Source organism: Phascolarctos cinereus, unplaced genomic scaffold (genome assembly GCF_003287225.1).
Source record: "Phascolarctos cinereus isolate Bilbo 61053 unplaced genomic scaffold, phaCin_HiC Scaffold_5;HRSCAF=322, whole genome shotgun sequence".
In the NCBI taxonomy this organism is placed as follows: domain Eukaryota; kingdom Metazoa; phylum Chordata; class Mammalia; order Diprotodontia; family Phascolarctidae; genus Phascolarctos; species Phascolarctos cinereus.
Genome location: NW_027555958.1, coordinates 176329177 through 176355635, shown reverse-complemented (window position 1 = coordinate 176355635; position 26459 = coordinate 176329177). Strand labels below are relative to the sequence as shown.

The following is a 26459-nucleotide window of genomic DNA, read 5'->3' as shown; positions in this document are numbered from 1 at the left end:
ATGGTTAGCATCGCAGAGTTGTATTGAGAGTTGAGGAACTGTTGATAGCTGGGAAAGGAATAGGGGTGCCTTACTGACTTAGGGACATTGAGGGAAAGATAATGGAAAAGACAGAAGTAGTGGCTAGAGAAGTCTGGAAACAATAGAAGCTACACTATCAGAGTTGGTAGCAGAACAATTTGGGAGCATTCAGTCTAAAGCAGGCTGGACAAACTCCCATGATGCCATGCCAGTAGGCAAAAATTCCAGAGCCTACAAATGCTTATTGCCCCCTCCCCACTCTCTAAAGGGCCCAAAGACTATCAGGAAGACGCCAGCCTAACCTGGGAAGTTGTCTGACCCAGAGGAAATTAGATTTTGAAAGGCTCTTCTCCTTCTCTGGTATCTTTTCAGTCTTAAAAACCATCCTGAGGAGTGATGAAGGAATAATCACTCTCTCCTTTGTAGAAAAGGGAAGTCCTGTCTTTCATTTGGGTTGGGAATTTTTACCCCTCTCCAATGACTATGGTCTGGGACTTTGAAGGAAGCCCTGGCACCCAGTGTGGTGCTGGCTGGGAAAACTGGCAGACCAAGTACCTGGCTGTTAGTTCCAAGTCTGCAGCTGTGCTTCTGGGGACTGCCCCTTCTGAAGAATGTGGAGGAGGGAGGAAAGGAGAGCAAAGGAGAACTTGTGAAATGTTTACTACCAGAGAATTTAGCAGCTGCTACTCCCATCCACCTGCTCAGTTCTGGAGCAGAAGATTCAGATGATTCAGAACTTCTGAGATGCAGACTTCCAGAAACAGTGGGTGGAAATGACAATTCATGAGGCCTTTTCTCACTTTAACCCCCTTTTTTCAGTAATTAACAGAATCATAATTTCCTATTTGACAATTCAAGTCAACATACATTTAGGAAGTATCTTCTGTGTGTGGAACGCTCTTCTAGGCATAGGAGGAAGTAAAGAGTTTAGGTAAATATAGTCCCTGCCTTCATGGAGTTTATAGTCATATCTACCAAGAAGAGAAGACATGTACACAATTAACTGTAATATACAAAAATACATGATAAATGGATTCAAATGGTGCAAATGTTTTATGTGAGGTTCAAGGGCTTAGGTCATGGTCTCATTATTCTTTCCACTTGTAAGCACTTTAGGGACCCCTCCTCCAAGAGTAGAACAGAAACCAGCCTGACTGGACTGGCCTCCAGCAAAATAGTGCTTTGATAATAATGTGTCTATTATTAGTTGTAAAGGAAGTGTGATTGATTTTCCCCAACCTGTTTTCTGTCTCACCCACAGTATTTATAGCAAGTAGTTTCATTTTCTTTTTTTAAATTAGTAGCTTAATTTTTTAAAGTTTTATTCAATTTTTAAATGTCCCTTCCCTTCCCCTGACCAGAAAGTCATTCCTTGTGACAAAGATTTAAAATTTTTTAAAAATTGAGCATAACTCACCAGCCATTGACTACTTCTGACAACATCCCAACATCCCATACCCAGAGTACCATGCTTCTTCAACAAAGGGAGAAAGGATCAGTTTTTCATATTTCCTTCATCTCTAAAATTACAGTGTTCAGTTTCATCTTTTGCTCTGCACATAGTGGGTGCTTCATAAACATGTACTGATTATTGACTTTCCATTGATTATTATTGTAGTCATCATGTGCATTATTTTCCTGATTGGCCAGATTCATTTTCTCTAGAATTCTTGCTTCCTCCTCCTCCTCCTCAACAAAGACAATAGGATCCACCATATCCCTTCCAACCACAAGAAACAAGGGCCTCCTCAGGCATCTATCCTGATGCCACCCTACCCCATTTCTGCTTCTTGTTTAGGAGGAAATCAATAATGAAAAATGTACAACCATTCCTACTGGAAAACACATGACAAATGATTGCCCTTTGGCTCCATTCACAATTCTTTAATATCCCAGACCAAAACTTCTTTCCATGGTCATCACTCAGTCTCTCATTTGTAGAATATAAACTCATTGAGGGCAGGGATTATCTCACCTTTGTATTTGTATCCCCAGGACCTAGCATCTTCCCTAGCAGATAGTTAATGATTAATAAGTACTTCTTCTTTTCTTCCTTCTTCCCCTCTTTCTTTCCTTCCTTCTCTTCCTTCCCTTTCTCCATTCCTTCCTCCTTTCACTTCTTCCTTGCTTCCTCCCTTCCTTCCTTTCTTTCCTCCATTCCTTCCTTCCATTCCCTTTCTCTTTCCCTCCCTCCTTTCCTCCTTCCTTCCTTCACTATGATTCTAACTTTCTTTCTAATGCATGGATATTGATGACTCCAAACTTGTTCCAGTAATTCTTGAGCCTTCTCTTTGTATGTCAGTATTTAAAGGAATGTCCCTTCTAGTATCAGAAGCCCTTTATGAACTGATGCAGAGTGAAGTGAGCAGAACTAGGAGAACAATTTATACAATGATAACATTATAGAGAAAAATGAAAGACTTTAGAATGCTGATCAAACAATGATAAACCCCAAGTCCAAAAGAATGAAGGTGAAAAATGTCACTTGTTTCTTGCTTTCAGTAGTTTCTATTCAGTCACTTTTTCTTTTTGAACCTTAAATCTTAAGTGATGAACTTAAAATGCACAAAGAGACATACATTTTTGGACATAGCTAATGTAGGAGTTTGTTTGTTGGACTGCACAGATATGTATTGAGGGATTTTTATTTTTGTTTTAATTTGTTTAATAGAGAGAGGAGACAGATTAATTTTTAAAATACTTCTTAGTTTAAAACTTTAAAAAATAATTTAAAAAGAAATATGCCTTTAGTGTGAGAGGCAGTATGGCACAACAGAAAAATCATTGGACTTAGACTCAGAAGACCTGGCATGAAGTCCTAACTCATTCTCTAGGGATAGACTGAGAGTAATCTATTTTAACCAGCTATGAAATGGAGATAATCATAGTAGCTCTATTGGACCCAGAAAGATCTGGGTTCAAACCCTGCCTCTCACAATTAATGATAATGATGATAGCTAGCATTGACGTAACACCTACTATGTACTATGCTAAGTACTTTGCAAATATTATGTCATTTGATCCTTACAACAACCCTGGGAGCTAGGTGCTACCATGATTCCTATTTTAGAGTCAAGAAAACAGGTTAAGTGACTGGCCCAAGGTCACACAGCTAGTAAGTGTCTAAGGTCAGATTTAAATACAAGTCTTCCTGACTCCAGTCCCAGCACTCTATGCATTGTGCCACCCAGCTGGCTACCTACTATCTAGGTGCCCATGAGCAAGTCACTGAGCCTCTCCAAGCCTCATATTTGTCATCTGCAAAATGAAGAGGTTAGACTATATGACTTCTGAGGCTCCTTCGAGGGCTAAATCTATGTTTCTACCACAGAAACTTGTAAAATGAGCTATAATGAGTATTATTCACCATTCTATGGGCCCAACATGCTCTTAAGTATTCACTCCCTTGTGAAGTGAATTAGATGATACAAACCATGAGAACCTCATTCTATTGGTATTTACACATACACACACGCACACATGCATGTGCACACACATGCACATGCTCATACACTCATGTGCACACACACATACACACACACATTATTTTTCCAAAGAGCTCATAATCCACAATTCAACAGAAAAGAGTTGGTGCCTTCTCTCTAAGTGAACCTTACCACAAGTCAGGAAATAATTATTATCACAGACATGAAGCATAATTATGTAACAGCATAATTGAATTTCTAAGTAGATGAAGTTTAGCTGAATTCTTTCAGGAACTTTCTGAAATTTAACACAACTTTTAGCACTTTAGAACATTTGTTCTAAAGGAATTAGAACAAATATCCCATGGGAGACACACACACACACACACACACACACACATTGGCAATGTGGCACAACAAAAAAATTATTATCTCTACAGCCAGAGAAACTGGATTCAAATCTCTGATGCACATTATCTGTGTGACCTCAGGCAAATAATTTAGGCTTCCTGGTGCCTGAATTTTCTCATCTGTAAAATGAAAATGTTGTGGTGACCTCTGTGGTCACTTCTTGTTCTAAATCTAGGACTTTCTGAGTCATCAGTTCACATCTGAATTACTGGCTCCTGTGGTTCCGGGATTAGCTGGTTGACAGCTGAGAACAAGAAGAGACCACAGGATAAGCACTTGGAAATGGAACACCTGGTAGCAGAGAAAAATATTTTTAGCCCTGTGCCATCAGATTTTGATCTGGCTGCAAGAACCTAGTGGAGGATCTATGATAAGATAGCTTTTGGGTCTTGGACCAAGAAATGTCTAAGATGGGACAATGATCAAGTCTTGGGGTTCAAAAGCAGCTTTTGTACTGAAGCAGAACTATACCTAGGGTAGGGTGAGTAGGGTTTTGAACCAGGATTTTTAAATTTATAGCCCTTAAAGTCTTTCAGCAGTACTGAAACAGTTGAACCTAGCACCTAGTTATAATGCAAGAATAATTACTTAAAATAGTGGCACAAGATGAGTTATAGAGGTAAGCTCCTGAGGTCTGTCCCACTCAGTTCTCTACCCTCCCTCCCCTACTTCTCTATCTCCTACACAACTTATTTTTAAACTCATCTTTAAAAATTTATCTAAGGATGGGTTTGGGCCAGTTTGCCCTGGGCACAAAAATTTAGACTGGGGCATAAGCATAAGCCAATCCATTAAACATTAGACCTGAGTAGTCACAAGTAAAGCTAGGGTTCAGGATTGGAACAAGGGTAGAGATTCATCACTGAAACAAGCAGGTTGAAGAATGGGCACCAGCAAAAGGTAGGTTGGTGGTAAGACAACAGAGCTTCTTAAACTGTGGGTCACAACCTTGTTTGGGGTTGCAAAAAATTTGGCAACAGTAAAAGGTTTCTGGATGCGCAATGATCAAAATTTAATTCAAAATCAAACGCATAATGAACCTGAGGTGTTTCTGTCAGTGCTTGCCCATGTTGCATCATGCAACTTCACTGCAGCCATGGTTCTGAACACAAAGCATGGGCACTTTGCATTGCACATGCCCTCAGGCCACGCAATATGAGCGAATGCTGAAGAAATGGGAAAAGGGTTCATGAATGGAAAAAGTTTAAGAAGTCCTGGACTAAACTATGGTCAAAAAGCCAAGGTCAAGGTGGGAGAAACATTGGAGGCTGAAACTAAGATTTGTGTCTGAGACAGAAACTGGGATCATTTCTAGGAGTCCACGTTTAAATTAAAATTCAACAAGCATCTATTAAGTGCCTGCTAGATGCTAGATTTTGTGCTAGTTCCTGGAGCCAAACAGTTTATAGATCACATCTTTTTTCTGGGGGCAGAAAAGGAGGTGGGCAAGACAAAGATGAAGGACAATAGGATGGACAGCCTGAATTCTATACTAGTGCCTTCAGAATATTAAAAGACCTGGAGAAAGGTCCCCAGCATATTGGGTGGGTCCTTTAGGAACAGTTCACAGGAGAATAAAGACATAAATCACACAAGAGTCTCACAAGGCATGAGTCAATTAGCTTCTTTGGAGGAGGTACCCATATGGAAGAGATCATGGATTCATTACAAGATCACAGATTGAGAGTTGGAAGGGATGTTAAAAGTATCAATCTCAATCCTTCGTTTGTAGATGATGAAACTGAGGCCCAGAAAATTTTAGTGATTGGCCCATGGACACACAGCTAGTAAGTGTGTGAGGCAGGATTCAAATCTAGGTCTTCCTGACTCCAAGACCATCTCTCTATCTACTACACCATGATGCCTCTCAAGTATCAAAGGTGGCTTCCATAGACAGAAAATCCTTCTGCCCTTTAAAGGGACCCAGACAGTGAGGTCAAGGTAAGTCTATTCTCCCACTTAGTGGTTACATCTTCCTCCCAATTTTCTTCATCCAAGAGTACTTCTCATTGCTGTCTGATAACAGTTCTACTTTCTCTCTACAGATACTTTCCCTCGGTAATCTCATACATCCCCCATGGTTTTGATGATCATATCTACACAGATGATTACCGAAATCTAAATATCCAACCCTAACCTCTCTCTTAGAATGCTAGTCCAGCATCACCACCTGCCTGTTGGGCATACATCTCTGGATATCTCATCTGTATGCAAATTAAACATGACCACAATGGAAGTATTTATGTCCACTACCACTACTACCAACCACCTCCAAAAAATATTCCTCTTCTCCAAACTTTATTAATTCAGTTGACAGCATGATTATCCTTCCTTTCACCCAGGCTGGCAACTTTGGAGGCATCCTCACCATCAGGTTAAATCTTGTGGAATGAACTTCCTCTTTCACACAGGTCACTTCTACCTGTAGTTACTAAGTGTACCTTCAGAGTGCAGAGAGATGGACAGACAGAGATAGAAACAGAGACAGAGTCAAAGACAAAGAGAGAGAGAGAGAGAGAGACAAAGAGATGGAGACAGATAGAGAGAAAGAGAAAGAAATGTAGAACCAGAGCCAGATGTAGACAGAAAGACAGAGATAAAGCAAAAAAAGAAAATTTATTGAACAGGCAATTTTCAGATGAAGAAATCAAAGCTATCTGTAGACATATGAAGAAGTGGAAGTGTTCTACATCACTTTTGATTAGAGAAATGCAAATTAAAACAACTCTAAAGTTCCACCTCACACCTACTAGATTGGCTAACATGACAAAATAGGAAAATGATAAATGTTGGAGAATATGTGGGAAAATTGGGACACTAATGCATTGTTGGTGGAATTGTGATTTAATCAAACCATTTGGGAGAGCAATTTGAACTATGCCCAAAGGGCAACCAAACTGTGCATACCCTTGGATCCAGCAATACCACTACTAGGTCTGTATCCCAAAGAGGTTAAAAAAAGGGGGAGGAAAAAACCTACATGTACAAAAATATTCATAGCAGTCCTTTTTGTGATGGCAATATATTGGAAATTAAGGGGATTCCCATCAATTGGAGAATGGCTGAACAAGCTGTGGAATATGAATGCAATGGAATACTATTGTGCAATAAGAAATGATGAACTGGCAGATTTCAGAAAGACCTGGAAAGACTTGTACAAAAAGTGAAATGAGCAGAACCAGAAAAACATTGTACACTATATCAGCAACATTGTGTGATGATCAACTATGAATGACTCAGCTCTTCTCAGCAACACAATGATCCAAGACAAGTACAAAGGATTCGCAAAGAAAAATGCTATCCACATCCAGATAAAGAACTGATGGACTCTGAATGCAGATTGGAGCATATATTTTTCACTTTATTCTTTTTCATGGTCCTTTTCCTTTTGATCTGTTTCTTCTTCCACAACTGTGACTATTATGGAAATGTTTTACATGATAGCACATGTATAAACTACATCAAACTACCTACTATATTCAGAAGAGGGGAGGGAGAAAGGGAGAAAAAAATTGGAACTCAAAAATGAATGCTAAAAATTGTCTTGACATGTAATTGGGGAAAAATAAAATACTATTTAAAAAATTGTTAGACACTATGTGTGAGGCACTTTGCTAAGTAAGCCCTATTCTAATTCTTTTGGGGAAAGTCAACACATAAAGGGAATCTGGAAAGTGGGATGAGGGGGAAGTATACTGGTGAAGGGGCAATAAACAGGCAAGGTAAAGGATGAGCATTTTAGAGAGAGGGTACAAGTGTTTGAGGTGAAGCATAACTTGGAGCCCTTCCTAAAATGGTGGTCACAAGAAGTGGGTCATCAATCAGGACAGGACATCCTTAGGGCAGAGGGTGAAGACCCAGGGAGCTGTACTTATTATGTGTCTTTCCACCAGTCTGTGCTACTGCTTAAGTAAGACAACTACCTGATCATATACTTAAGACCCTAACTGCTTTACAATATCAGGAAAGAGCAGAATTTGAGTCTGCCTGAGAGAGCAAGACATTGTCTTATGTAAGGAGGACAATAGTGACAGCTGACTGTTATGCTGAGTTGTTTCAGTCACGTCTGGCTCTTTGTGACTCCATTTGGGGTTTTCTTGTCAAAGTTACTAGAGTGGTTTGCCATTTCCTTCTCCAACTCATTTTACAGATGATGAACCTGAGGCAAACAGGGTTAAGTGACTTGCCCAGAGTCACATAGCTAGTAAGTGGTTGAGAACAGATTTGAACTCAAGAAAATGAGTCTTCCTGACTCCAGGCCTAGCATTCTATTCACTGTGTCACCTAGCTGCCGTTTCATAATTTATCTCATTTATCCTCTCTAAGGGTATAAATGAGATCCCTAACTGAGCTGTCTTGTATGAGTCTGAACTATAATTGTGATTCCTTTTACCTTTTGGATTAATTATACATCAACCTCACTACACTGGCTAATCTCTAAGGTCTCTTCTACAACATACTATTAAAGCAATGGTCAATGAACATTTAGAAAAGGAATCAGTGATCATAAAGAGTCCATGTGGCTTCATCAAGGACCAGCCACCCCACACTGAGGGTATGTGTATGCGATATGCTGAGTGTGCCTAGGAACATTCTTATGTGTCCAAAAAACGGTGGTTTTGCACTTTCACATAATTACAGGATACATTTAATTTTAAAGTTTGGATTGTTGTACAGCATAATCAGTGAATGTATCCCCACTACTGACACCTTATTACCATTAATTTTCCTCTTCTCCTATGACTAGTATGTCAGGAAATAATTTGACCTATATAAGCAGCTGTTTCAGAGCTAAGGGGACAGAGATTGGATCTAGAGCGAGGAAGACTCAAGTTCACATCCTACCTCCATACTCACTTGGCTGTGTGACACAGGGCAAATTAATTAACTTCTCTCAGCCTGTTTTCTCATCTATGACATGGGGATAAATACCTGACTCACAGGGTTGTTGCAAGCCTCAAATGAAACAGCATATGTAAAGCACCTTGCAAACCTTAAAATGCTATGCCAAGGCTGGCTATTATTTGTAATCTTTGTTTTATGAACTCTACTGAAATAGTAAAACGGGTCTTGGGTTTTTATATTTTCATTCAGTCATTTGATATTCCTTTTTAATTTTGAAATAGGGAGCAGGTTATAAGTAACATAGTATTATTTAGTCCTAACCTCTGAATTATAATTAATTATAATAGTTAATAATAAACAAATCACTGATGTATTAAACAATAACAGCATTGTTTATTAATGATAACATTAATGAATGATCAATTACATTAATTATAAATAAGTGATTTCTAATTATTAATAATAAATTAATTATAATAAAACAAATTATGATAATCATTGATTTAATAAAACAAATTATAATTGACAATAAATTATTATAATAAATTAATTGTGATTGATACTAAATAATAAAACTGAATTATAATGAATGTGCTGATAATAGTTCAAATGTCCTGGACTTCTCCACGAAGAGCTTACATGAAGATAATACCCCACCAGATCCAGTTCCAGATTTTGTCTCCTAGCTCAAGGCAGTATTCTTCTTATTAAAGGTCATCAAGTATTCCATCTGTGACCAACAAATATATGCTGCCTTCCTAGGAAGAGTGAGCTCAAACTTGGAGTACAACGGTAGTGAGGACCACATATAGGCCTGGAAGTCCTTGCTCTCTTTTAAGAGTCCTGGTGAGATTAGTGAGGCTGCCTTTAGTCATTATGTTAAGTTATGGGCACCACAGTGTAGGAAGGACAATGATAAACAAGGGAGAATCTACAGGGGGGTAACCAGGGCAGTGAGAGGCCTTGAGTCCTTGCTATAGGAGGAACAGATGAAGAAACTATCGATGTTTTGAGAATACTCAGAGAAGACATAGTTGTCTTCAAGTCCTAAAAGAGCTGTCCAGTAGAAGAGGGAGGTGAGATGTGTTCTGTTTGGCCCAAAGGGCAGTACCTCGGAGCAATGAGGGAACATGGCAAAAAAGCAAATTTAGTCTTGATGACAGAAAAACATTTCCTAACAATTAGAGCCATCTCAGCATGGGCCTCAAGAGGTAGGAGGCTCTCCTTCATTGTAGGTTGGCAAGTAGAGGCTGAATCAGCCACTTATTGCATAGATGAGAGTATCCCAATGTGGTACAATCCTTTTCAGGATAGGGTTGGACTCTATGTCACTGCAGTTCCTTCCAACTTTTCAATTCTGTGATTCTGTGATTCCAACCCTAAATCTATCATCTAGAATCCATGAGTCCCATGTGTCCTTGGGTCCCTAATTCTCTGAGTTTTTCAGTGTTGATGAAAGAGGATTCTATATAGATATATTACTTACATACTTTTCCCACAAATGTAGAACCCTGTTTTGAAAAATAGATTCATTGGGATCATCTAGAAAATAAAATGGGAGTTAAAACTGGAAGGGACCTTAGACATCATTTAGTCAGTCCACTTCATTTTATACATGGGGAAATTGTGAGGAAGTAACTTATCCTAAGTGATACAGGTGGTAAATAGCAGAGGTAAGATTCAGCCAGTTCCTTTTTTTTTTTAATTCCACATCTAGTGTTCTTCTCACTGGAGGAACCTAGGTGGTGCAATAGGCAAGAGAGCTGGACTGGGTATCAGGAAGACCTAGTTCAAATCCTGCCTCAGACACTTACTAGCTGTGTAACCTTGGGCAAGTCACTTAACCTCTGTCTTCCTCAATTTCTTCAGTAGGAATGATAAAAGCACCTAATTTCCAGGGTTGTTGTAAGGCCCTTCGCAAATCTTAAAGCACCATATAAATACTAGTTATTATTATCTTTACAATACCAGTCTTCAGTCCGTAACACCTGTTGCTCATAGTAAAGTTAGTTATTAACACAAAAATAACAACTTACATTTATAGAATGGTTTTAAGGTTTACAAAATTCTTTCCTCACAACAACTCAGTGAAGTTGAGAATGTTCTCAAAAGTCATCTAATTCAGCCCTTTTATTTTTCAGATGAGCAAACTAAGACCCAGAAAAGTTAAGTGACTTATTTAAGGTCATGCAAGTAGGAAGCAAAGCTCAGATTAGACTTTAAATGCACTGGACACATTGCTTCTCAGTGGACAACCCTGTGAGCCTATTAAGAGTACCCAGAACAGTTGAGGAAAGAAATCTTATGGGTTTGCCAGAATAGACAAAGCATGCAAAGTTTGTCTTTGAAGTTTATCTTTAGCTGAAGTCTCTCCCCTCCTCTATCGATAGCCCTTTAACTCTTCCCTTCTGGGCTCCATACCCTCCTCCACCCCTCCCTCCTGTATCCTATTCCTGCTAAATCCCTGCTGAAGTCATAGAGATCATAGGTTTTAGACCTGGAATGGACCTAAGAGCTCATATTATTGTTAGAGACTCTCCCCCTAACATTAATGCACTTTGGAAGTTCTCACTTCTTTGGCTTGTTAACCCCACCCAGTTAATCTTGAACTTCTCTATTCAGCAGCATCCAATGTTTTGGGCTAGATGATCTCAACTATCCCTTCTAACTCTTACTGCTATAATTACAAATTACAAAACACTTTAATAAACTCATTTCAAACTGCCTTTTTTTGGTGAGGCAATCAGAGTTAAGTGACCTGCCCAGTGTCACACAGTAGTAAACGTCAAGTGTCTGAGGCAGATTTGAACTCAGCTGCCCCTCAAACTGCCCTTTTAATCTCAATATTTTTTTTCATTTTCCTCAGTAATTTTTCCTAAGTCAGAAATCCGATTCCCTTTTCTAATTCAGTCTGACAACTACTCTTCCTCATTTATGTTCCTTTTTTTAGTCCATATTTCTGAAAACAGGTTGGTTTCAGGTTCACAAATTAACTTTTAAACTACTCCCTTAATTGGAAATTGAGAGGATGCCCATCAACTGGGGGGAATGGCTGAACAATTTGTGGTATATAATTGTGATGTAATACTATTGCGCTATAAGAAATGACAAGCAGGAAGGTTTCAGAAAAACCTGGGAAATTATATGAACTTATGCAAAATGAAGCGAACAGAAACAGGAAAACATGGTATACATTACAGCAACATTGTAATGATGATGAACTGTGAAAGACTTAGCTGATTAAGACAATATCCAAGACAATTCCAAAGGACCCTTGATGAAAAATGGTCTCCACCTCCAGAGAGAGAATTGATGTACAGATTGAAGCATACTTTTTCCACTTTATTTTTCTTGTTAGTATATGTGTGTGTGTTTTCGTCTGCAATGTGGCTAATGTGGAAATGTATTTTGCATGACCTCCCATATATAATCAATATAATCCTTGCCTTCTCAAGGGGTGGGGGAGAAGCAGGAGGTAGAGAGAGTATTTGTAACTCAAAATTTTTTTTTAAATTAATATTAAAAATTTAATGTAATTGGAAAATATTTAACAAAAAATATATTAAAATATTTTCTTAATATTCTGAACTTGACAAACACCAGCAAACATAAATACTTTAACATAAAAAGAAGATGAAAAGGAAATCCCCACCACATATAGCACAAATCAATTTTTCAAGAGCTTTCCTTGCTAATTTCAAGTCAAAGCTGAGACCAAGATGAGGTTTACATAGCTGGGAGTTGGGGAGCATGAAGGAAGGTCCATCACTTTTTTTTTCTGCCTCTATTTCTGAGGGTGATACAAAACATCATTTTCCTCTCTCCTTCCTCCCTGATCTGCAGCTCCTCTTTCTATCCATCTATTGTAACTTCTCCTACTCTCTTAGTCTCTCCTAAAAAAATCCAAAGTGGCAGATGAGAACCTGGTCAGGGTTGAGTGTAGTGGGAACCATTCCTAGGACTTCATGATGCCTTTGGGGATGCCTATTTTAATATAAAAGGAATTCTCCTAACTGGGCCCCTGGTGCCAAGAGTTTGTGACCAATGAAATGACTCTCTTCTGGCCCTGTGGGTGACAGGAAAACTAAAACCTTGAGAAAAGCAAGAGGGAGTCAGGCAACTGGAAGAGAATGAGAGACTTGCTATATCAGTACCTTGGACAGGTACTCAGGGTCTCTCTCAGTGTCTCTCTCAGTGTCTCTCTCAGTGTCTCAATCTCTCTCTCTCTCTCTCTCTCTCTCTCTCTCTCTCTCTCTCTCTCTCTCTCTCTCTCTCTCTCTCCCTCTCTTCCTCCCTCTCTCTCTCTCTCTCCCCCTCCCTCCCCCCACCCCACTCCCAACTGCCATGTTCCTGATGTTTTTAATCAGTTCAGATGCTGGAAAAAACACTATAGCTAAAGGATACAAGGAGATCTAAAGCCAGCACAAAACAGTGGTGGTTTTTCCGAAGCCCAGGACAAAACTAGTGAAACATACCTCTTCTTATCCCCTCGCAGCACTTACTTGCTCTGGCTCTTTTCCTGCCTATATCCCATTCCTCATATCTGCAAGACTGTTCACTTTCTACATTGGTCATGAGTTCTCAAAAGAAAGCAGTTAACCTAAGATATGGTCCATCGTGTGTGTGTGTGTGTGTGTGTGTGTGTGTGTGTGTGTGTGTGTGTGTGTGTGTGTGTGTGTTCTTGGGGAGATTCAATGCATTTGAAAGGACCATGGTGACCCAAGGACATAGAAAGAAGAAAGCTGTCTTTGTAATTGCTGAGGATTTTTTCCAGCTGAGTTCTTGAGTTAAACAAAAGAGATGTTATTGCTACATATTATTATATCTCCCTATTATTATAATTAAATATATTAATGACAGCAGGGAAAGGTAAACTTACTCCATTACATATTTAGACACAGAATGATCCAATAGCATTTTGATGGGAGGATATACATAGAAGATGGATGAAGCCCCGCTAAAGCAGAAGCCTCAAACAAATGTCAGGTTAGAGAGCATGGGCACTGACTAATGGGAAAGTTGTGCCCAGATAATGCCTGAAGAGAGGAGCTGAAAAAGGATGGCCCACACACACAAGGGTTGGGGTCAGAGAGGAAGAGGAGCTATTTTCCATCTGCCAAATATCTCCAACTCACCACCACTTAAGTACCCTTATTTTTTTCATATGAAAATATATCAACCCCAGTTAGGGAACTAGAGTTGTAGGGCCTCTGTCTTTAGGATCAGGAACTTCCTATTCTGTAGCATTTATTTCTATGAAAACCATACCTCTGATCTGTAACCAGGACGGCTTTTATTACTTTTTTCTGAAGCCTCACATAATTAGCTAATTACAGTTTTTACTGAGATAGTTCTTTTGAATTCAATTCAAATAATTCAACAAACAGTGACTGTACACAGTGTGTGCAGAGCACTATACTAGGCAGGAGATAACAAAGTTTACTCAAGTCCTTGCCCTCTCAGAATTCAGTAAAGTAACCTGACAAATACATAGTAATTATAATACAAAATAATAGGTGATAAGTACATTATCAATGTGCAAAGTGCTATGTGAGGGCTAAATAGAAAAAGGTCATTATTACTTAAGGAGGTCAAGGAAGGCATCACAGAGGGGCTGACGTTTAAATTGGTCTTTAAAGGATGGGTAACAATCTAACTGGTGAAGAGGGGAAACGAGATATTCTAGGAACCAGGTAAACAAAGGCACAGAAAAGCATGTTCAGGGATCATAGACAGACAAACTGGAAAAGACTTCAGACACCATCTAGTCTAACCCCCTCATTTTATAGATGAGGAAAATGAGGCACAGGGAAATGAAGTGATTTGCCCAAGCATAGCGTGAGTAGATGGGAGTGACGTGAGATAAAGCCGAAATTCAGCATGCTGCAAAATTGTGAAGAGCCTTGAATATCATGCAAAAAAACCCTTAAACTTTATTCATTAGAAAATAGATTTTTGAGCAAAAGCATAACCAGATCTTTCTATAAGGTGGTCTAGTCTGACAGTTGTATGCTATATGCCTTGTGGTTGCATTAAAAAATATATATTTATTGATGAAAAGAAAGAGAAAGCAGTCTTTGAAAAAGACCTAGCCTAATACATTTCCCAGCAGATCTTTTTCCAGTGTCTAGTCAAGTTTGTGACAAGTAATGTTGTAATCAAGGTGGATTTTGAGTAAGTCAGTATTGCTCTACGTTTCTCTTTCTCCATGCTTAAAATACTTATATGCTAATAAAAACACTGTAATCCATGCTGTGGGGTGGGTAAGGGGAAATCACAGTATTTTAAGGAATAACAAGGCCCTAGGTCATGTAGTGGCACCTAGGCCTCCAGATCCCATGAAAAGCAAGGATGAAGTGACCAAGAGTCACAGAAATAAAGTAATCTACCAAACCTTTTCATTTTCGACCCCTGACTCCACAACTGGATAATTAATTTTACAAATTAACTGGCTTTCACTTAATATAACACAGTGAACTTCAGAAACCAAAGAACTGGAACCAAGTTTATACAGAATCCAAATAACTAAGACCATTTAGATAAGGAGAACATTTCTGTAGTATACTGTACAATGATGATTAATGTTCTTAATGATGACCAGGAGGTAATGTAAGATCCTAAAGTTTCTTCTGAATCATCCATGAAATATTAAATTATCTTGAATAAAATTTTAGTGTTGAATTCTTAGAAAATTGGTAACTTGTGTAAAGTCTGTACTGTCAGTTAACTAGAATATTAAATTAACCAGAACAAATTATTCCCTGACTACTCAGTATGAACAGGTATTTGCTGTGTTTGAGGCCTGTCCTCTGGCTTTTTTTTCTTTTCATTCAACCTTCCTTCCTCTCCCCTCTCTCTGTTTTTGTCTGTTTCTATCTCTCTCTCCCCTTCCTTCTTCCCCCCCTATTTCTTTTTTCTTTTCCTCCATCCTCCTTCCCTTATCTTTGCCTTCCTAAAATTATCTTTTGAATTAATTCCAAATCTGGTGCTCTCTCTGGTTGTCACAAATGCCATTTCACAATAAAGGACTTTAGGTCCTAACTGGACATCTGAAGGTCTGCAGAGCAGGTCAGAGCTTTTTTCCATAATAACAGCATTCAGTGTTTTATCCCAATCTGCTAATGGGATGTGTTTATATATTCCAGGTCAAGAGCCTACAGAAGCTCTCTACTCAGCTCAGTCAGGAAAAGCATAGGCAAGGACTGAGGGCCCACCTGGCTCTGGGATTTAGCTCTTAATCAGAACTATTCAGAGCACTATCCTTTGCATGAATTTAGGACATGAAGCCTTCAATTTACCTGCAGTTTTAAGCAGAGATAACTAACACATGTAGCATTTCTTTGGGATTAGTGAGGACTGAGAGAATCAGCTGTTTACCAACCAGCAACTAATCTCCAGGAAATGCCCCCAAGCTAAGGTATTATTTCTTTTTCAGTGAAAATAAAGAAGAAAAGGAGGGGAAAAAATCCAAACACCGAAGGCCTGTGGGTTCAACACATATTCTTTAAGGGGGTAATCTTGTTCAGAGAGGCTTATGTGTTATCATTACTCTTTGCATACATCTAAATATCTTAGATGCTCTGAATGCCTAAATATCATTTCACATCAAGAACAGTGTTCTAAATAATACAAGTGGACATTTCAGTCCAACTCCAAGGCACATACCAATATCTGAGAGCAGAGAGCCCAAATCAAGAACTGGTGGTTTCTTTTCTTCTCTTCCTAATGTGATTTCTGATGATCAAAGTGGGGAAAAGAAGTCCCATTTCATCCTGAAACATCATGAGAGATGAGGTGTCATATGCAAAGCCCACTACATGAATGGGGCAGGTTAACTAGACCACTTTAATACCTCAAGGATCAGTGATTTGAAGGAGGTAACCTACCATAGTGGAAAGAGCATGGGATTGGGAGTTAGAGGGCCTGGGATCTAGTTCTGACTCTGCCACTGTTACCTTGGTCAAATCACTTAACTGTTTTGGGCTTCAGTTTACTCATCAGTAAAATGAAAGAGTTGGATAGATGGTCCTCCGGGTTCTTTACAAATCTAGAGCTATGATCCTATGATCATCAGCTCTAAATCAATGATGATGTTTTCATTGGTATGTATATCTTTTCTACCATGCAGCTTGCAACTCCTTTATGACTTAAACAATCTCCGCATTTAGCCAGGCTTATCCTTGGATGTTCTGTTGCCAGGCCTATACCAAAACATTTCCATCTCACTTGGATCTATGAGAGTTTGTGCTCTACTGGTATCTTCCTTACAAACCCAGGCAACGACACATATAAGAGGGAATTTTCAGTGGAGGTTCTTCTGTAATTCAGCCTGACCACGTGTAAATTAGTAATATAAGCTCCCTGGGGATGGGGACTTTCCACAAGGGCCTCAGTTTGGGGGTTAGTAACAACATGCTGCAATTTCCCAAAGTCCCAAAATCAATCCAGCCCACTCCCCTCCTGCTGTTCAATTCTCCACCTGCAGGGTTTGCCTGTGACATATGTATTGATGTACCAGCCCATAGGGCACATCATAGTAAGGACAAGAGGCATTATTTATACATTTTTTCCATGGATACATTTTAACACTAATAGTTAGGCCCATCTCTTGAGCAATTATAGATCTCATTTAGGAGGCTCTACAATGTCTAGTGCTTGCTGTGATCAACACAATCATCTCCAATTTGAATCCTATGGAGGATTTCACCATCTGGAGGGAATCTCTTTTCTATTTGGACTCTACCTTGGCGATCAGTTCTCTTTCTACCTTTGGCAAGCACGGGTCTCCATTTTATGTATCACTTGATATTGAAAAGAGGATCATTGAACAAAGAAAGTCAGCTCCAATGTTGTGTATACCAAGAAATCTTTTATACCTTGGTGGAAGAGAGCCTTTAATCCAATGAATTCAAATGTTTTTTCAGAGCCATAAAGAAGCACAGTGGAATTTGTATTCTAGGAATTTTTCAGGCAACTGTATGACTATAAAGTAACCTGCTATATATATCATTTGCAAAAGCCTGCCTATTCCCTTCTCCTATTTTCATCAAACATGTCTTTGATGAGGTGCAACTTACATAGACCTCTCTATAAAGCTGGCCCTAAACCATGCTTCATTGACACATTCTATACAGTCATTCTCCCAAACCTTTTTTACTATCTGCCTGCCACTGCAATCGTGATTCCCCTCCTCTGCTTTCCACATCTTGCTCTACAATCAAGTCAAGAGTACCATTGTTTCTAGAATGGACACATCAGTTGATCAACTCATAATGCCCGTGATGCACTTGCCTGACCCCCAACTAAAACTCCTTTCCCTGGCCACCACTCCTTTGTATGTCATTGTCTTCCTCTTTTAGACTATACAATCTCTGAGGGCGCAGACGGTTTCTATTTTTGTATTCCCTAGGCCTTAGCACAGTGCCCAGTATATTGTAAGCACTGAATAATTACTTTTTTCATTTTATTTCACTTCAAATGCTTTTGGGATGACCTGGACTAATTGCTTCTCATGCTAAGCTTCTTTCTGTAAACTGGTTTTGCCTTGAGCAATTTCTCAATTTTTTTGAAGAGATACACCCCATAATCTTCTCCTGCAAATGAGTTTGTATTATAAATTAATGTTGCCCTTGGCTGCCACATCTCTTCACTTAACAAGGAGGTTATTCCTTACTTTAGGTAATCTTGAATTCTTTTATTCTTCTTTTTGTAGTAATTGTTTTATATTGGTTACTTCCCTAGGAAATGGTACTAATCAATGGCCATGTTGGTAGTCATGTCCTTTTTTCAGTGTCAACCATAATTTTGAATAGGTCAGCACTGAGCCATTTTAATTACACCCATATCATCTTATTTTTATGTTTTCTTCCAATTTGATGTTGAGTTTTACCTTTTCTCATTGTTAATGGCCTGTGTATATGAACAGCTGATTTGCTAATGAATCAATAACCACTTATTTCTTGTCTCATTATTATTTGTAGCAAGAAGATCAGCAATGATATGAGCCAGTTCCTATAGTCGTAAGTCTGCTGGTTGGTCACTGACAAAGTCTCACATTAAGAGTACCAACAGTTAAATTAAATTTCATAGATAATCCTTTCTGAATTACTTTTCTACCACTCTACAGAAGTAAAATGTAGGCACATGGAACAGTATCATTTTGTATTTTTCTTTGTTTCATGGGTTGCCTCAGTCAAAGAATTCACTTACCAAGTGGTCAGCCTGTTTTCCCTGCTTAGAACCATAAGAAGGGAAATTATTATGATTTTGGAGATCCTTAGGCCTTGAAGGTCCTTAGGCAAGTGGCTAGAGGCATACTGGATAATGATAGCACTCTCCCATCTCCTGTGTGACTTTATAAACTACTGAAGATTATAATGAAGCACCCTGGGTCTCAAACTGTCCACAAACCACTGAGAAGCTATTGGAATACCAAAGACGGAGACACAGATGACTCCTCCCAACTCACAGCTGAGGAAGCGGGTAAGTGGTGAACCTGGAAAAGAAGGAAGAGGTTGTTTGTGGCCCCCAGTCCCATTGTCCTTTCCAGGGCTGGCTTTACCCGTGAACAGTTGCTTGAATGGTGTGATGTAAGAGAAGGTCCTTCTCCCTTCAGACAGCTCCCCAGCAGTCCTTGAAATTTCCCTAATCAGAGATTGATTTGGAACAACCAAACACTCCTGAGAAGTACGGGGGGAACTGTCTGTCTGTCATGACCGTATAGCACAAGGCATAGATAAGAAAGAAGGAGCTGGGATGTGAGAAGACAGCAAAAGGAAGCTGATTCTATCTTCTTCCCAGAGGCCAAAGAATTGCCACCTAATTATAATCAAGTCTCTTGTCACTTCTCTCAACCTGTACCCTGCCCTGGCTGGCATGGTGAGGTGAGGCCATGAGGCAAAGGCACAAATCACCCTAGGGCTCTGACTCTATGATGATTCCTAGAGAAACCTGAGCAGGGCTTCAAAGGGACAAGTGAGCCTCCTATAGGTGCTCTCAAGAGGGAACAATGTTCCATTCTATCACAAGGTCCTTTTCCAGCCGACCCTTACAGAAAAAGTCTCTTTCAGCTTGGAGTTTGTACATTTAGTGTGTTCTTTCCCCTTCATCTCCTCAGACTTTTCATAGTTATTTTGAATTCTAATCTTCTCCATTTCCACACCCAGAGAACCCCCATGAGGTTGTCCTTCACTTCATTTTTTCTCCTTATCTCCCCAGATGAATCAATTAAATTTTCGATTCAGCAGCTTGTTATAGGTCTTGTAAAATATTAGCTGGTTTCTCACTTAAATCCAATTCATATGCAAGTTAAGACATCACCCATGATGTCATTGGTCCTCTTTGAAAATGAAGGACAAACAACAACAATATTAGATATAATATATCAATGAGAGCTTCTTTAAGCTAGCTCTCAAGACAGGTATTGAAGACAGGTCCAGAGATAGCTGGACTTTGCCAGAAAGGAAGATATGACACTGAAAACACCAAGGAAGGAAAACAAGCGGAACATAGTTATGCTTAGCTAGGACCAAGTCTCAGATATTTTGCATGAGATACTACTAATTGGTGAAGAGAATGCTAACACAAAGTGTATGCCCATGTTAGGGAAGAGTTGGTATGAGAGTTATGGAGAAGAAAGACTTTTTAAAAATTTTCTCTTCAAAAGAGGACATGTGTGGTTCCAGACTTTCTCCTGGAATAACTCCAGACACATGGAGAGAGAGATGGACAGATATAGTAAGCAGCAGATATGCAGGGAAAGTTGGCTCTTCAATAAATCTTTGATTTCCAACTTACTGTCCTAGAGACGTTGGAGAGTTTCCTCTTGGATGAATTCAGTGCCTCTCTTTTGGTTTGAGCTATTTTGCCCCCAGACAAAAGAGAGAGAGGTCCCAATTTCACTCAAGGGGAAATTCTCTCTCCAAAGTTTCTAGGTAAGTAAATTAGAAATCAGGAAATGTGGAGGAGCTGGCTTCTCCTACAGCTTCCCAAATTTGTGTCTCAACACATCCAGAGTCAGTCTGTAATCATGAGTATCAGAAGAAGAAAAAGAAATATGTCTTCTCCAAAGCTCTTGAACCAACTTTACTCTCAAATCAGCATTCTCTTTACTAATTAGGAGAGCTTCATCCAAAATGCCCAAGGCTTAGCTTAAGTCCCATGACAAGTAAAAGCTTATTGACAAGATTGTGACAAGGTCTCAGCATCATTGTGTGCAAAGATGCCTGTGAGAGGAGGTTATCTGGGACTTCCTGCTCTGCAATGTGGTGGAGGGTGGTGGTATTAAGGGAACAAGCATCTATTAAGTACCTACTATATGCCAGGCACTATGCTAAGTGGTTTACAAATATTATCTCATTTCATCCTCACAATAATCCTGTGAGGTAGGTACTATGATCCCCATTTCACAGTTGAGGAAACTGAGGCAGACAGCGGTTAAGTGACTTGCCCAGGGTCACACAGTTAGTAAGTATCTGAGGCAGGATTTGAACTCTGGTCTTCTTGAACTCTAGACCTAGTGTTCTATCCACTGTGCCATCTAGCTGGGGAAGGAAAATTTCATCATATAACAGGATCATAGATGTAGAACAGGTAATCTAGTCCAACCTCTTCATTTTACCAAGGAAGAATCAAAGATGCAGAAAAATTATGTGACTTGTACACAATCACATCAGCAAATGGAAGAGATGATCTCCAACTCCAAATTCAGTGTTCTTTTCATCCCACCTTGCTGTGAATGTACCAGGTGTGTAAATACATTTAACCTTTCACACAGGTGCTATCTCATCACATCTAGCAAAAGACTGACCAGTATATTAAGTTAAAAAATATGTAGAAGGCAGGAAATATCAATCTGGAGTATTTGTCTATGACATGAGTGTTCTGAATGATGCGTAACCCCATGTGGCTCTTCAGTCCCTTCTTTCTGGATGTGTTAGCTTCATCGCTCAGGGCCAAGTGGACCACAATTTTCTCCTGTCTTTCTTCATCAGTCACTATGTGGCTTCTCGTATAGCCTGCTAGGCTATTGGCCTCTGATTCACTATAATTGCCATCCAGCATAATGGTTCTTGAATGAAGCATCCCACACAGGCATGGGGCCTAAGGACAATCAACACAAAGGAAAAATGGTGGGCATTAGGCATTAAAAGGAATAAAGAAAAAAGACCTAATGAGAATGATGCTTTCTTTCTCTTAACGTGGAGCCCTACTGACTTTCATTAAGTTCACAGAATCATAGAACCTTAGAGCTTAGAGGTAAAATCCATTCCTAAATAGAAATCTCTCCAATAACCTAATAAGTGATCATCTAGCCTTTGCTTGAAGAGACATTGGACAGCTTCCCCTTGGGTGAGACTGGAGCCTTTTTGCCCCTTAATCTTCAATGTGTCCATCAAGTGATGGGTCTTGGAGCAGCCCATTCTGCTCTGGAATAGCTCTCAACATGAGGAGGTTTTCTCTGCCATCAAGCCTCGTTCTGCCCTCTGGAGTCAAATAGAATAAATTCAGTCCCTTTTGCAAATGTTATTATGTGAATCATTTCCTCCTTACCAGTTAGACATTTGTCTAAAAAGAAGAGGTCAATCATATGGGGGAGTAGAGGGAAATACTCTGGGTAGGCACCTGCAAAAGATTCAAATCCAAAATACCTTTGAATGTGTACTGTGTAGACATATATCATAGAATGTGAGCACTTTAAGGGCAAAGATGGTTTCATTTTTGTCTTTTTATGTCACCAGAGTCTAGCAAAATGCCTTGTACACAGTAGTAGTTACTAGCAGTAGCAGGACAAAAGTCAAGTCAATAATTCAGGAAGAGAGAGTGAGGCTGAAGACTTTGCACAGCTCTGCCTCACTTAAATCCCATTCACACACAAGTCAAGATGTCACCTGTGATGTCATTGGTCCTCTTCAAAAACAAAGTTTGAACAACAACAGTTACTAACGGTTATGTAGTGCTTTAAGGTTTGCAAATGAAATTATACTTGCTGACTCACTTGATCCTCATATCAACCTGGGAGATAGAGGCTATCATTATCTCCATTTTATAGTTGAGGAAACTGAAGTCTTGAAGAGATTAAGTGACTTGCCCAGGGTCACAGACCTAGCAAGTATCTATGGCAGATTTGAACTCAGGTCTTCCTGACATTGAGTGCAGCTGTCCTATCCACTATACCACTTAGCTGCCTATTTTATTAGCAAGTATCTAATAAACATTTATCCAATTGAATTGAAGTACTCCAGGGAAGCTTTTCCCATACCAAGATGTACAAGGAATAGTTCCTGCTTGCTTGAAGCTTACAGTCTAGTGAGGGACAGTTTTGGCTAATTAGGCAGTGAGATATATCAAATTCTGCCCTGGAGATCAGGATTTAATCTTGGCTGTCCCCACCTCTGATGCATGTTGTGCCTGCCAGCCTTAATCCTTAATCCTTCAGTGCCCCGGTTTCTCCATCTGGGAAACAGAGATGGTGAAATTATTCAACCTGCTCCTATTTCTGCAGTGCTTTAAAATTTTCCAGTGGATGCCATGAAATTTTATATGGCAAAGAGAGATTAATAATTTCATATAAATGGAAATGTGTTTTGCATGACTATATATGTATAACCTATGTCAAATTTCTTGCCTTCTCAGTGAGGGAGAAAGAGAGGGAGAGAATTTGGAGCTCAAAATTTGAAAAAAAGGATGTTAAAATTGTTTTTACATGTAATTGGGGAAAAAATAAAATATTAAATTTTTAAAAATTTCATGTAAATTAGAATTGGCCTGAAATTATTGCCTTTTATTAGGGAGGTTGGGAAGCACCTTTTGAGGTTGAGAAGTTTAGTCTTTTAAAAAAAAAAAAGGAAGAAAACCCCCAAGATTTTATTGTATTTCCAACTTGTAATCTGAAATACATTATGAAAATAAAAAAAATCCTCAAGTTTTAAGTTAGAAATCAGAGATTGCTTTAAAAAATTCCTGAAAATAAAAATTACACTTTTCTACATCAGCTTATTTCCAGGTCTAGTTTATTGACTTCTTCGATTTTGGCTAAGGTATGGATAAATGACCAACTTTTAAAGTCCAGTTCTTTCTAATTTGAGCATAAATCCATGGGACCAAAGTGTTACACATCTGTTACAGCACAGAAGGGTAAATGGGTATACTTGCAGCTTTATGAAATACACAAAACTGAATTTTATACATCATTCAACATATTTAGAGATTTCTGGTTTTCAATCCCAAAATATCATGGAATCATCTGTTTAGAACTGGAAAGGGCCATAGGGGTCACCTGGTCCATCCCTTCATTTTAAAGAGGAGGAAACTAAGGTCAGGGAAGGAAAAATACTTACCCACAAGAGCAAATGAAAAGCAGAGCCAGTACAAAATCCAGATTTCATAAGATCACAGGATGTAAAATTGGCAGACCCCTTAGCAACCAGCTAATCTAACAGTTCTCAAACTTTTTGGTCTCAGGATTCCTTTAAACTCTTAAAAAGTTATTGAGGACTCCAAAGAATTTTTGTTTAGGTGGGTCATATCTATCAATACCTGCCATGTTAGAAATTAAAAGTAATAAACATTTTAAATATTTATTAATCCATTTAAAAATAATAACAGAATCATAACATGTCACTGTAAATAACATATTTTTATGAAAAATAACAATATTTTCCAAAATAAGAAAATTTAGTGAGATGAATATTTGTAAAATCTTTCATGTCTGGCTTGATAGAAGACAACTTATTCTCATATGTTTCTCATGCAAACCGTTGTGATAGATTGTTTTGGTTGATATTACTTAAGAAAATCTAGCTTCATAAAAGTGTGTGGTTGAAAAAGGGAGGAGTATCTTAATAGGATAATAACATCCTAGTATTATTATGAAAATAATTTGGACCTCATAGACTCTGAAAAGGTCTTGGGGACTCCCAGGAGTCTGTGGTTGACACTTTCAGAACCACTGACCCAATCAAATGCCCTTATTTTACAGAGAAAACTGAGGCCCAAAGAAAAAGTAACTTGCTTATGGCTCTTCGGCTAATAATCTGCAGAGCTAAGATTTAAACCTCAAATCTCTGAACTCCCCAAACACTGCTTTTTATATCTCTGGTTTCTGTGCTTCTATTTGTGCTCTATCCCATAGAGTAGGAGGAAGAGAGCAAACAAATGCTAGGATTGATGGCTATGATTTGTTTATCTATAGATACAGTTGAGAGCAAAAAAGAAAACAAAATGCATTCTGTTCTCGAGTTCCAGTAATTGCAATAGTTTTGAAACATAATGTCATTCATTTGGACTAGTTTTTTCTATATTTCTTAAAGCTATAAATTAATATGTTCATAATCAGAAATTTACTTATTAGGAAGCCACAGTCAGACCAGTAGCAGAAAGAGTCATCACTTCTTTTATCCTAAAAGAGTCATATTTAGAAAGCATTACTGTAATATAGACACTTTATGATTTTGCCTGAGATTATATTCACTCATTCAAGAAGCATCTATTAAGCACCTACTATGTGCAAAGCCCTAAGCTAAATGCTGAGGATAAAAAGAAAAGGACTAATCCCTGTTCTCAAGAAGCTTACTTCAACACTGCACACAGCATCATTGTGCAATGATCAACTTTCATAGACTTGGCTCTTCTCAGCAATACGATGATCTAAGACAATTCCAAAAGACTCATGATGGAAAATACTATCCACATCCAGAGAAAGAACTATGGAGACTGAGTGCAGATTGAAGCATCCTATTTTCACTTTTGTTTTGTTTTGTTTTTTCTTTCTCTTGGTTTTTCCCTTTTGTTCTGATTCTTCTTCCACAACATGACTAATGTGTAGATGTGTTTAACATGATTGTACATGTATAGCCTATATCAGATTGCATGCCATCTTGGGGAGGGGTGAGGGAAGGGAGGGAGAAAAAGGTTTGGAACTCAAAATCTTATAAAAGTGAATGATGAAGATTTTCTTTATGTGTAATCGGAAAAAAAAATACTATTATTTTGTACCGGAAAAAAATTTTTAAAAAAAGTTTACTTCCATCAGGGATAACTACATGTACACAGCTAAGTATGAGATGGGAACAAACATTTATTGAACACCTACCATGTGTTAGACATTGTGCTAAGTATTTTGCTAATGTTATCTCCTTTGCTCCTCAAAACAGCCCTGCCAGGTAGGTGCTATTATTATCCCCGTTTTACAGTTGAGGAAACTGAAGCAGACAGAGATTAAGTGACTTGCCCTGGGTCACCCAGCTAGTAAGTCACTAAAACTGGATTTTAACTGAGGTCTTCCTAACTCCAGACTCAGAACTCTATCTATCATGGTGTGTGGTAGGGGTCATTCCAAAAAATTCAGAGTCAGACTACCTCTAATCCAAGTATATGCATTTATTAAGGATTGACACCCCTCAGAAGTGGGCTAGGTTCCAAGAAGATCCAGCAGCTAAGTAAGACAACACAGGCAAATTTATAGTATATTGATGCTGATTATACAACAGAAATTATGAATATTAAAAAGGCAGGAGGGGTTTGTTAAGGGCTGCGTAACAGTGGAGGGGTCCCTTCTATGGTTTGGTGGTCAAATATCCTGGTTCTGCTGCTTTTTGATTGGTCAGCTATTGTGTTCTTGTCTTGGGTTAAATGGATGATATGATTGTGGTTGAGTACAAAAACACTTGTTCAAATATTTGAATTGGATCTGGGGGCAGTGGCTAGCTTGAGGCAGCGGCTGTATTGGGGGAGGGGGGACTGAGGTGTGGTCAAAGC

At 38.9% G+C, this 26459-nt stretch overlaps 1 protein-coding gene across 1 annotated transcript in view; it reads right to left on the bottom strand.

The window, feature by feature from the left end:
- Positions 1 to 13977: 13977 nt before the first annotated feature.
- Positions 13978 to 26459, bottom strand: part of LOC110192041 (gamma-aminobutyric acid receptor subunit rho-2) — a 63497-nt gene continuing 51015 nt past the window's right edge. Inside the window, exon 9 of the mRNA XM_020963074.2 lies at positions 13978 to 21803. Coding sequence (XP_020818733.1) covers positions 21495 to 21803 — 309 coding nt within the window. The 3' untranslated portion in view covers positions 13978 to 21494. The remainder of the gene's footprint in view (positions 21804 to 26459) is intronic.